This window comes from Scomber japonicus, chromosome 4, assembly GCF_027409825.1.
Source record: "Scomber japonicus isolate fScoJap1 chromosome 4, fScoJap1.pri, whole genome shotgun sequence".
NCBI classification, from domain to species: Eukaryota; Metazoa; Chordata; class Actinopteri; order Scombriformes; family Scombridae; genus Scomber; species Scomber japonicus.
Genome location: NC_070581.1, coordinates 21180834 through 21193887, shown reverse-complemented (window position 1 = coordinate 21193887; position 13054 = coordinate 21180834). Strand labels below are relative to the sequence as shown.

The following is a 13054-nucleotide window of genomic DNA, read 5'->3' as shown; positions in this document are numbered from 1 at the left end:
CTGGCTGACAGGCAGAAAAGGCCCAGAATCCATGAAAGGGACCATCCTGTTCACTGGCAAACAGGTTGCTGTACATAGATACAAGGCCCTCTATAGACAAACAACATGAGGATCCATTTTGTGTTGACATCAGGTACAAACAGGGTCTTAATCCAGGTTAAGACTTCCCTTGATTGGTCTGTAGTTCAGAACCAGCCTAAGCCTAGTCCAGCCAAAATAAGGACCAAATATGTTTGTAACAACAACAAAACAAATAAACAAACAAAAAAAAACAAACAAGAAAACTGCAATATACATCTTCAACCTACTGTGTCACTGACCATACTCACCTGTTTGTCCATCATTTTCCATAGTATTTTTATTTTTATATGAACACTGCCTCTTTAAAGAGTATGTGAAGTAACTCACAAGCTGAGAAGAACACACTTAAATATATATGTATGTATATATATATACATATATATATATATATATATACACATATATGTTTATATATATATGTTTATATATGTTTTTATATATATACACATACATACATGTGTGTATATATATATATATGTTTATATGTGTATATATATATATATATATATATATATACATATACATATATACTCCATTAAAAGAAATGCATGCATTGTGCAAAACACAAACACACACCTGACTATAGACAGCAGTAGCAAGGAAACTGGCTATATTAGGAGTATGAGGCACACACAGTTAGCTATTGTCACCCACACACACACACACACACACACACACACACACATTCACACACATTCACACCTATGTCTCTTCTTGGGCACTTATGTAACATAAGCAGATGGATGTCACAGAGATTTGCGATGCTTAGCTCTAAGCAAACATCTGAAACAGGTTCTCTCTGTGCAAACTTGGAAACTGACCTGTTGCCTGGCAGAAAGCTCCATGCTTTGTTCAAACATATGCCTATAATTTGTAGGCCACACAAATTCTGCTAAAAGCAGTTATCAATAGCAGCCTCCTTGATAACTCTAAAAAGAGTTTTGCTCAATAACATGACCTTTACATAAATTATAAAATGAGTTAACAATCCACACTCAGATTTGACAAACATCTGTAGCCAGAAGCATGATGACACACCCAAGCACACCCCCACATAGACACACACATACTTGGCAGAGTCATGCAGGGTGAAGCGATCAGGTCAGGGGCATTGAGCGGGTTGTGCAAGAATTTCACCAGAGTGATACGACTGACAGATTTCACAAGACTTCTACTGTATTATTGGGATACATGATAGAAGAATATTTTCAAAAATAAGGAACTGAAACAGTGTCCAAAATAGTACAGGATGCTTCATCCTGAGCAGTTAATATGTCTTTTGGATGCTGTAAAAATGTGATTTTATGACCATTGTAATTTTGCACTGGACAGCTGCAGGACTGGCTGGTTTAATTGCATATTAATATGCTGTAAAGGGCGTTTCTGAGCACAGTTCTGATTCGCTCTGTGGTCTCAAGTCTAAGCCAGAGCTCCCCATAGCTCACTAGACTTAAGTCTGGTGGTTGAAATAGCAACAGAAAGCTTGGACTCCAAGGAAAACAAAGAGCTGGGCATAAAAATTACCAGTGAGTGTCCTTTGGAAGATTGCCCCTTCGCCCTCTCCCCACCCTCCTCTCCAGCCTCTGCACTGAGTTCCCCTCCGTTATAAACAACGTCTTTCCCATGTAGCTTTGGGGAACATTAAAAAAAGAAAAGGCAGAGGAAGAGGAAAACAAAATATTAGAACCTTATAAATGGGTGTAAAGATACGAGATGAAGGGGGATACAAACTGCTCAATGGCTAGAATGATCTCACTGTGAGACAACCATGCAAAGAGAAGACAGCTTTAGAAACAGCAGCAACATACATTTAAAAATGCTACTGTGTGACAAAGTATGTAAAAACAAATGCACTCTGTATTTTAATGCACTGTTTATTTTTTATTACCTACTGACAATGCCGTTGGTTAAATAGCTCATGCCACTGCCATGAAAACAGTAATTTTTATGTTGTTGGTGCAATTTTTTCCTGCTTGATCAAAAAAGTGCATGCTTTGATATATGGAGATGAAACAAATATTGTGGTACTTAATTGATCTCTTGTTTGTTAATCGTTTCTGTTGTACTTTTTTTTTTTTGCCATGTGATGCAAAGCAACGTTCAGTTTTTTCCAAAAGCAACAACTCCGAGGAGGAAGGGGAGAGAAATGGAAAGATAGATAGAAGCCACTGGGAGTTTAGGGCAGAGTGTTGTTTATCCTCTGCTCTGGGGGAGCAAGAAAAAAAGCGATAGAGGTGGGGGAGGGAGAAGAAGAACAGCTAGTATAAAGCTGGATGAGGATCACTGCAAATGGACACGGACCCAAAGGACCCTCCTCCTCCCAATCTTGGTTTGCATGCACACACACACACAGACACAGACACACACCCACGAGGCAGGCACACACACTGCAACATTGAGCCATGTGCGTTTCCAGTTAAGGGGAGGAAGCACATTTTGCTTCCACTTGATCAGCCTGTGCATATACTCCCTCCCCCAGCTGTGTTCATCCTCCAATAACTGACACAGACCTCTTCTCTCTGCTTCACCTCTCTCCCTTGCTGTGCAGGGGAGGGGCCTTTGATGTCCAGTTCTGAGGGACTCAGGGAGTGATATGCGGGTTGAGGGTGGAGGAGGGCAGAGGCTGTGGGTCAGGCCAACCCAAGTCTGATATCAACAATGCACCAGTGGCTCAACTACTGTCTGATATGAGAAATGGCTAACAGCTGAGATGCTTAACAAGCTCTGTCGAGGCTTCCCTTAGACAATGCTGGCTGGAAATCGCTATCACACTTAATCCTTTTTTCTCTGGCTGTCAGTCTGTGTGTCACATTTTCTTTATCCTGAGAGAAAGCACTGATCTGATATATTTTGTTGAACACTGTTATACACTGATTGAGACAGATGTTCACTGCACAAATACAGTATGATGATGTAAATGTGTAAAATACTCTGTTGCTGTTCTGATGTTGTTCTAATGTAACATACAGTATACAGTATATTTGTTGAAAAAAAAAGATGGTTATCACAGGCACATTGTACTTTGTGGATGCAAAATGTTTCATGCTCTCCATGCAGATACAGATGCTGTTTGTTAATTGTCTTCAGATATAATTATGGGCCAATACTGCTGTGACAGCTGTAGCCAATGTTGTATGTTCTTTAAAGCACAGGGTTTAGTTTAAAAATAATGAATATAATAAAAAATATAGTGTGACAGTGCAGATATGCAAAAGATTGTAATGTTTTATATTAACCTTCATAAAATATTAAAGTGAGTTTTTACTTTTCTAATAAAGTGGCACATTATGACATGTGTTTGTCTTTTGCTTTTAGTGTTATTGCTTTTCACAGGCCAGGGTATCAGATTTGGCAGAAATGCTGTAGCAGCCTCCTAGTAATGACTGTAGCTTGCAATAAATGCAGCTTGCTATAATTGGTGTTTGTGTAAAATTAAGCAATAAACCAGAAGTGGCTAAGCTGTGCAGGCATATAGTAGGCTAGATAAAGAGGCATTCAACAACTAAAACTGGGAGAAAACCTGGAGAAAACTAATGTCTGTATACTAGATTATCTTTGAAAAAATGTAGGGATTGCACATTATCACAAAGCACTTATAATTCTTGGTAAAGAAAGCTGTTGAAAAAAGATAATATAGAGGCAGGAACATGTTCAAATGTTTTTCCATCTGATTAAACTATTCAGAGTGTAGTTAGTATACAGGAAGTGGACACGAATAACACCAAAAAGAAAATTAAAAAAAGAAAGAAGAATAGCATTTAATGCAAGTTACAATGCAATGCAGCACAGAGAAAGGTGTTTGTATTACTTCACCTTAAAATACAATTAAAACAACGTACTATGACATAGCCTATTATATAATAAGTCTAGCACACGTCTGTGGCTGTCTCATAAAGCTGACCCTTGCTGCATAAAATAGGTTACTGCAGGGCTATTTTTTTTGGATTGCATTATTATACAGATAGATTCATGCTGTTGTGTCCAGATATGTATTAGTGATGTCTGATATGGTTAGAATATGAATAGTTTACTCTTTTAAACTGAGAAAAGTGGTTTATAACTTTTGCAGGAGAAAACAATTGACAAGAGGTTTTCATTTAATCGATAATAACCCGTCTGTAAGGGCTATAATATGTGCAGAGAAAACATGCTACGCTAAATTCAGCCATTTGATCTGCAAAAAACAACAACACAATCGCGTAGTTTGCAACCGAGGCATGCACGCAGTTTCTTTACCCCTCAACCCTATCTCGCCGCCACCTCGCAGGCCGGCAGGCTCTTCGTCGTCGACAGACACCGGCCGGTAAACTGTTGGACACGCCCCCTCCCCCTTCCACCCACTCGGATTAGAAAATAAAGTGATTGACAGCGTGAAACTAGCCAATCACCGGTCGCCTCGCTGTGGACGCGTGCCAAAGTGTAATGTTTATGTATGTAGAGGACCAATAGGGATGAAGCTGAGGGGGCGTGGCATGCTTTTGGACGAAAGAGGCAAAACAATCTTTTATCCTCCTGACCGGGCGGCTTTTTGGATATCCTGGGGTAGTGGTAGCGGGAGGCGTTGGTGGACAACTACATGTAGACTAGAGTAGAAGTAAAAGACACAGACCATACCTGTCAAACTCGCGACAATCCTGATTAAATGTATCTAACTCCAGTAATTTGCACTAAAATCTATAGAAAGCTGGTTTTCTTTCTTTAGTCTCCACTCGCCCTGTCTGAATATGGATTCCAGATATTTTTTGGACAAGCCGGTGGTTGGGACGAGGGTCGGTGGTGCGGATTTTAGCTGCCGGGCAGGCCGCTCCTTGCTGCGCGACAGCCGGGTCCCCTCGGTGGAAAAAATCGGCCCCATGCCGACGTACACAAACGGGCCCGTCTTTTACAAATTTGTAATGGACGGCGGGTCGGCGGCGGAGGTTAAAGGCGAGAAAACCTCTCCTAAAGGGAACGGACTGTCTCTGGGTGGTCGGATATTGCACGACATGGAAAAAGTAAGTGCAGTTTTGCCTTGTTAAATGTGTGCACACGACTCCTTTAACCGGCACGGACTCAACTGTACGCCAAACTTACACTGATTATATCAAGCATGTGACGCTACCCTGTCATTACTCGCTGTATAATGATAACTTTAACAGCTTGCACCCCTTTCACACGCCGTTATTACATTTTCACTGTTGACATAATGCGATACTGACACTACAACTGTTGTATATTGTGCCGTACAGCGTTTTTTTTTTTTTTTTTAATTAAGTGGCTGCTTTACAACTTTTAAACCCACTTTCTCAAAAGTGTCCGCGACCTTAAAACGCAGTCAACGTGTAAGTCACTATGTCGGATCCAGACCGCTTTAAATGGCGGCTCATTCTGTGTGCAAAGTTTACAGAAAAAGAGGGGCAGGGACTTCAAACTAGTAGCCAAACCCCCCTCCCCCATAACTTCAGGGTGGAGCTACAGAAAGGCCTCGGCTTCTCACATACTTCAGAACAAGTATTCGTACTTACATGTAGACTTTTTAATTTTTCTCTGACTCTTTTCTGATTTTTTTTGTGTGCATTTTTCTTGCACTACAAGAGTGTTTTTGCACTGCATGTTGTGCCAGGTTTGCAGGCTCGATAATTTAACCATGTCATATAGTTAATAATTGGCCCTGCAACATAAAATGTGCTTATTGGCAAGTTGCCACACCTACTTTTGATAAAGATCAAATGGCATTTTATTCAAATTCGTCCAGTGGATTACTGTGTCTGTGTTTACAACATGGAAGTATTTATGGTACATTTTATGTTTGGATATAACATAGTTGTATATAAAAAAGTAATTAAACAAATCAATCAATCAGTCAGTCATAAAAAAAGACAATGATGGCTGGAATCTTAACCATCAGACTCACAAATGTTGAGTTTATTTTGTTACTGTGCTAGTTATGGCCCCAGTGTTACTCATACTTTTCTGAGATTGTTAAAAAGGTCACAGAAATAGAAATGGATATTTTTAAGTCCTGGGATGACATCAGTGTTTTGTTTGGTGCGTAGTGATAAATTACAGTATTTCCTCGTCTTTCTTAATTTTGTAGAAAAGTGATAAGATTCAAAAAGGTTGCTTTCTGGAGTCGAATTGCTGACCATGAACTGAACGATTCTGGATAACGTCTGGGCCTGGCTGTCATTTCCTGACAGTTGACATCTTTTTAATGTCAGCTGTCAGTTATGGGATACAACGCCCCCAAAATGCTTTCAACAAATGAGTTGTCACTAAAAAGGTGTTTTCTTTCGAGCCCGATCTTTTGAACACGTCCAGCGGATCAGTCTGCTTCAGGGTTTCTATGATCATTCAGATTCAAATGTAAGGTATACAAAACCTTCAAGAACACCATGCAGTCTCATGTAAATATAGTATATTTTATATCACTAGTGGTGATGTTGAAGCTGTTAACTTAATACTACATAATATGTCTGATGTATTCATGCTGATAATGCCTTCACATGTTAAAATGGCTTTAATTTTTTTATTTCTATATTTTTCTAGACTGGCCTGGGGGACCAAAAAGATACCGGTTCCACTGGGATCCTGAAGAGGGCCAGTCCTACTCACTGCTCAGGCATAAATGGGCAAATGCCAAGCAGCTTCATGCACTTGGACATCAGGAACGCAGGGAAACAGGCAGAGATGGCCAATTACTTCAGGGCAGCACAAGGGCAAAACGTACCACCGACAGAGAGACAACCTCTCCCCTCTTCCCACATCCCCGTCCCTAGAAACAGGTACAGAGAGGTTGACATCTGCAGTGATTAAACCCTGTTGTGTTTTCATATTTGGTTTTGTTCCTAGTGTGTTGTATGTTAAGTGATAGAGACATCACATCCAAACAATATAGCGATTGATGCGACTCAGACTTTGGCTTGGCATCTAAAAATGAGCTTTGGGCAGATGTATAATCAGTCCCGGTGGGGCTCTGGAGCCAGCTGTGAACTATCAGACCTTAATTTGTGTACCTAGCTCTTGTTTCTATTGACTCTGAATTTGGGGCAATAATTGTTATTGGCTATTTTCATACTCTACTCACTCCAAACTTGTGTTTCTTAAACAGAGACTTGATTATAAGTGGAATTCACCCTCTGGCTACAACTGTGCAGTGGTTTGGGCATGAATGGTGTGGGGGCGTACTGGTCAACTGACCACATGTTTGGTGTTCCATCCAGAATTGTTTCAAAATATGCTTTAAGGGAGCCAAAGCTTGAGACGAGGGCCAGGATTGCTCAATCGCTTTACAGAAGCAAAAAAAGAGAGGAAGAATGAGATAGTTGCTGAATGTTGTAGGGATGTAACAGTAAACAAAATTCATGGCTCGGTGTGTACCTTGGTTTTGGGGTCACAGTTCAGTAAGATTTCGGTACATCAGAAAAAGAATAAGAGTAGAAAATAACGTTTTGGTTTATTTATGAATCATCCAACAATGGTTCATTGGTTTAAACTATTACTGAAACAGTTTAATTGTGCTGCAGTGGAAAAAGGAAAACAACCTTTTTGTTTCCTGCTAGGAGTCAGGACACCTGCTGACAGCTGTGTTATGATGATTTACGGTCTAACTGTATATAAAGTAGTTTAACAAGCTCCACCTCCAGCAGCTACAACAGTTACATGCTGTTTACACAGTGATGCTTCAGTATTAATAATCTAATGATATATTTAGTTCAGCCATATTTATGTGTGTTTGGTGTTATTAATCAGTTATGTTTTTTTGTACCTGGTGTGCTGTCATTGCCAAGTCTTCCCATGAAAAGAGATTTCAATCTCAAGGGACTTTCTGCTTACATTTAAAAAAATATTATTCAGGGGGAACAAACTTCTACTTTTACTTTCATACCTTTTTAACTACATTTTTCACAGAACTGGTTCTTATGGGGTGCTGTCCCATCACGTCAGAAATCAAATGTTTTTGTTGTTCTGAATGGCTTCACTCAAATGTGGAGTGAAAAGCTGACTGTCACCGAAAGGGGAGGGGGATAGGAGACATGATATTGTTTCACTGCGGAGATAACAGAGCATATTTTAATAATAGTGTTGCACTCTGTGAGTGTTATGGGTTTCACTTGTGTCATTCTGACAGCAGCGACATTACAGGATAACCAGGCTACTTTGGCTAAGCCGGCTAGCATGCATCCACAAGTAAATCCAGCTGTGGATTATTAAACTATTTGGACAGTAGGTATTGCTTGCACTGAACTGTAATGTCCATATGGTGACAGTTTGGGATGAAAGCTTGAGTATGTTGGTGGTGTTGTTAATTGGGAGTGTTTCTAGTAATTGGACTTCTCCATGTCCTGCTAACTGTTTCTGAGCCCCAGGCCTCTCTCTGTTGACCCTCTCTCCATTAACAGGCTATGCTAGTGGAAGCATTAGTGTGTGACATGCTCACTGTGTGTCAGGCAGGAGGATGAGCCTTGTTGTGTTTAGTTCAGTGAAGTGCAGGAGGCAAAGAAAAATGGCATATGAAGATACATCACTTATATAAATATCAATAATCATACTTCAAAAAAGATAGAACCAATAATTGCATCATCGTCAAAGTTTCAAGACTAAACTGTAATACAAAATTGATAGAAATGTACATTTTATATGGACGTTTATGTTTACAAGTTGTGATGCATTACAATGAAATCCATGTGTTATGAATCTTTGATAATTAGAGTTTGAAGTTGTGAAGGTGTGTTGTTGATCTTTCATGTGCACTGCAGGGAGATTTAACTACCATTGTTTCACATCACTTTCAAATGCAAACACCCTTTGATAGTCTATAGGCCAAGTTTACATGCACATGCAAACCGTTCCACACAGAACAAGCAGAAAATGCATCCAGGGACAAGCCATGTGCACTAATAAATGATTATGTAACAGTAAAGAGGATTGGGAGTGGCTTATTGGCAGAAAATGAATCTGAATTATTTATATTGGAATTGCTCATCTTGAATAATTGCAATGAAAAACTGAATTTGAGGGGTTGAGCATAGCTCACCGGGTAACGCACCCGCCCCATGTGTTGAGGCTATAGTCCTCGTTGCGGGCGACCCCGGTTCGAATCCCGAGCCGAGCGATCTTATCCTGCGTGTCATTCCCCCTCTCTCTGCCTCCTGTTTCCTGTCTCTCTACACTGTCCTGAACATTAAAGGCAAAAAAAGCCCAAAAAATATACTTAAAAAAAAGAAAAACTGAATTTGAGTCACCTAATTTGAATTGTATTGTTTGACTTTAAATAGTTGCATTAAAAAAATAAATCTGAATAGCCTAATTTGAAATTGAATGTATTAGTTTGGAACTTAATTCCAATAAACAATAAAATGAATGTTATATAAAATTGAGTTTAGTTGCTCTGAAGTAATTGATCCTCACTGAAAATTCAACTCTTTATACACTTCCCCATGCAATTATTCAAATTGAGCAATTCAAATTCACACATCAATTATTCAAATTCAGTGTCTAGTGACATATTAATAGCCATAAAGGGCACACTTCATTTTAAACAACTGTCAGACTGCACTTACACATTAACAACATTTGCTTTAGCAGTACAGTCTACACACTGAAGAGCTTTTCATCAAGTTTGCATAAAAATATGATATCACAGCATATGATCATTAAAAATAGCACAGTGTTACAATTTTAAACATAAAAAACAACAGAGAGAGGTTGTAAAATAATTGCAATCCATCAACAAAACAGGTTATAACTGCGGAGAGATGTGGTCTGTAGAGGGGTTTGGGGGTTTTAAACACTTCACTTGGCTATTTCCTTTCTTCTCTCATCATCATGTGAGCTTCTCGTGCCACTGGTCATGTATGATGTGTGAGGGGTGTCTCTGGGGAGCATGCAAGACTGAACATGCAATGAAATGAGTGTTGTTGTGCCTACTTCTTTCTTTGTGAGTGTGTGTGTGTGTGTGTGTGTGTGTGTGTGTGTGTGTGTGTGTGTGTGTGTGTGTGTGTGTGTGTGTGTGTGTGTGTGTGTGTGTGTGTGTACACCTTTGCCCCACTACAGACAACACGGCTGCTCTAAGCTCTCAGCCCAGGTCTTAACCAGATTTGAAACATCTCTTTTCCACAGCACACTCCTACCACAATAACAAACTCTGAGTTGACACTACACAGCCGTTTTTTAAAAGGTTGCATAACATTATATAACTGTGTGGTCATATTAACCGGGCCTCTATGTTGCCCCATTGACCTTTCAGATTACCTCCCTGTCTTTATCCTGCTCAAATTGGCTTTTGTTTTGCAGTTGGTGACAAGAGACTCTTCTCTCCTCTCTCACCATGGTTTTAAAGCATTTAAGTATTCCATTTTAAAAAGGGACTCTTATTTGCCATGTAATGCCAATAACAATACATAGTTGCACTTCGGTTATACACTGTTGGACTGCAGTGTGAGACACATTTTTCTGGTCATAGTGGCGAGGTTGCTTGACATCCCAGTGTGTGTTGGTGCATCTTTGTATGTGTGTGACCCACTCTACATTTGCTGCACTCTGCTTCGGATAATGTCAACAAACCCATCTATTTTCATTTGCTCCCCACCATCTTAGATAATACTGCCATTGTGCTGCAGGATTAAATATGTTTAAAGAGCCCTTTGCAGCACCAGAGTTGCTGCACACCTCTTTGTGTTTTACATGAACCGCTGTATCAGGCGTGTATTGTTTTTCACATGCAGCTTAGTGCTTTCACACCTTTTCTTGTCAGTTTGCAAATGCTTAAAAATGTAGGTCAGTGTCCTGCAGACAAGCCTGGGCAAGGATCTTGCTGGAAGAACAGGGAGGAACCAATACATTCAGTCACTCACTCACAAACATACATATTCATCTGATCAGATTCAAACCAGCAACATTTACTTTCAACATTCCCACCTGTCTTGTCAACCTTTCCTCTGTGTGCCTTTCTCTCTCTTATCGTTGATCTGTCTCTGATTAGTCTTTCTCTCACTCACACCCTGAAGCAGAGCCCGTTCTACCTGTCAATACTCATCAGCGTGGGATCCATGGTGCTGATAAAAGAACAAAGACCAGTTTCAATGGACAAAAAAAAAGAAGTCTAACAAAATGAAGAGGGGAGGGGGAGTTTTGTTTTCATGTTAAAAGCTTTTCTTTCTTATCTGTCCTTGGTCAGGTACACTGTCACCACAGTAGGGTAGCATGAATAGAAAACACAGAGTCGGCATAAACAAGACACCAGGGCAACCAACTGCAGGGGGGTGGGGGGTGGAAGGGAAAAAGACGGCTCTGTTTTTAACGTAATTACTGCCCAGCTTTTGACTCAGTGTGGTTAGTCACCAGGAGGGTTTAGGTTAGGCTAAGGCAGGCCAGAGCAGAGTCTGCCATTTCTCCATCCCCCTCCGACCACCCCACTTCCAATCCTCTTCTCCCAAAGGAGACATTACAGCCGGTTGTTGAAGGTCAGAGGAACAGCTACCCGCCCCCACTCTAGCCTGGGTGTCTAACCCACATCCAGCCTGCTGACATGGCTCCTTCTGAGGTGCTTGCTTTCTTTTATATCTCCATACAAACAGCATTTGCTTATTAGCATATCAGTATTATCATTAGTTGCACAATTCTACCTGAATTTGAATCAGTATTTTCATCCTTCTTTGTAGCCATGTTTTTACTCCCTTCCAGACAACAAGAGGTTAAAGCTCTTGCACCGACACAGGCCGGGGTGAAAGGTCATCCTCAATGAATGGAGTCATGCAAGAGGGGGAGGGTCAAATCAGGACACGAGTAGGCAACTGGCACGTCTGCCAGGTCATCCTCAAGATCTGGTTTACGTGCATAGGCAATTTATAACCACAGAAGATTGTAGCAGACAGCTCATCATCTAACACACCCGTCTTTCTCATCTCCCAACTTAGAGGTGTGCGGAGGAGTGAGGATCTAGTATCAAAGAAAAAACTTTAAAACTTTTTTTTTTAAATTTAATCTGTATTTTCAGGGTGCAGCTGTGTAGCTGGCCCTGAATCATTCATTCTTTAACAGTAATGAGGGCCTCTGGAAGAAGCTCCTGCTAATGGGTGAAATATGTGCCGTGCATGTGTGTATGTGTGCACGTGTACAATACCCTAATGAGACATTAATCATCTGCTGTTTATGCTGTGAAGAAGAGAGGCAAAAATCAATTTCATAAGTGAGGAGGAGAGTAGGAGGCATGAAGGAATGTTTTCTGCAAACAGTCCGCGGTGGTGCAAAAGTAATGTTACGCAGGCAAAGTTGGAAGCGGCTCCAACAGATCACGCATTGATTATACTTTCCATTATGAATCTTCACATACTTGATAATGTATGGCAGTGTTTATGTAGGTTGTGTACTGTACATCTGCCCTCCAGCGGGGTGCCTGAGAGAAAGGAGAAAAATAAACTTATCAAGTGGGAAGGAAACCCTTGTTGTGTAGCTTTGGCAGCGCTGCAGTAAAATGTTTTACCCCTTGCTCACCCACACTAATAGACACTTACATAAGGCCTCCTGTTCTGCCTCAGTAGCATTTAGAGATGACACAGTCAACTTTTTTTTTCAATCTCTTTTCATCTTTCATCATATACCTCCCACAACTTCTCTTTCATGCAAGTATTATCACTCCTTTGATATATTTCCCTCTCTATCTCTGAGTCATTAATATGCTCATAAAAGTGCAGAAAAAGTTAGTTGCGGTGATTCGAGTGTTTGTCATGCTGTCTCAGCAGTGGAGCTCTAAGAGTTCTATTTTTTCACAGTCTATACATTGATACCATACAGCAAAAGACGAGTGGTCGAGATGTTGTAACTCTTTGTGCTTTGTAAAAGGCCCTCACTTCCCTCTTCTGTGTCTTTTATCTGTTCCATACATCCCATTTTCTGTTTCTCTTGACCTTTAGCCTTTTGCCCCTTTTGTCTGAAGGATGACTGACTAAATCCTACTCAAATCCAGAGGAGATGAAGACACCAGGACAATGCT

The 13054-nt window shown here is 40.4% G+C and overlaps 1 protein-coding gene across 2 annotated transcripts in view; it reads left to right on the top strand.

Annotated features, from left to right (window-relative positions):
- Positions 1 to 4611: 4611 nt before the first annotated feature.
- Positions 4612 to 13054, top strand: part of slc2a4rg (SLC2A4 regulator) — a 45995-nt gene continuing 37552 nt past the window's right edge. The window contains exons 1-2 of one of the 2 annotated variants that reach the window (XM_053317135.1): positions 4612 to 5075; positions 6610 to 6845. In XM_053317135.1, coding sequence (XP_053173110.1) covers positions 4806 to 5075; positions 6610 to 6845 — 506 coding nt within the window. In that variant the 5' untranslated portion in view covers positions 4612 to 4805. The remainder of the gene's footprint in view (positions 5076 to 6609; positions 6846 to 13054) is intronic. The other variant, XM_053317136.1, reaches the window with a different exon arrangement.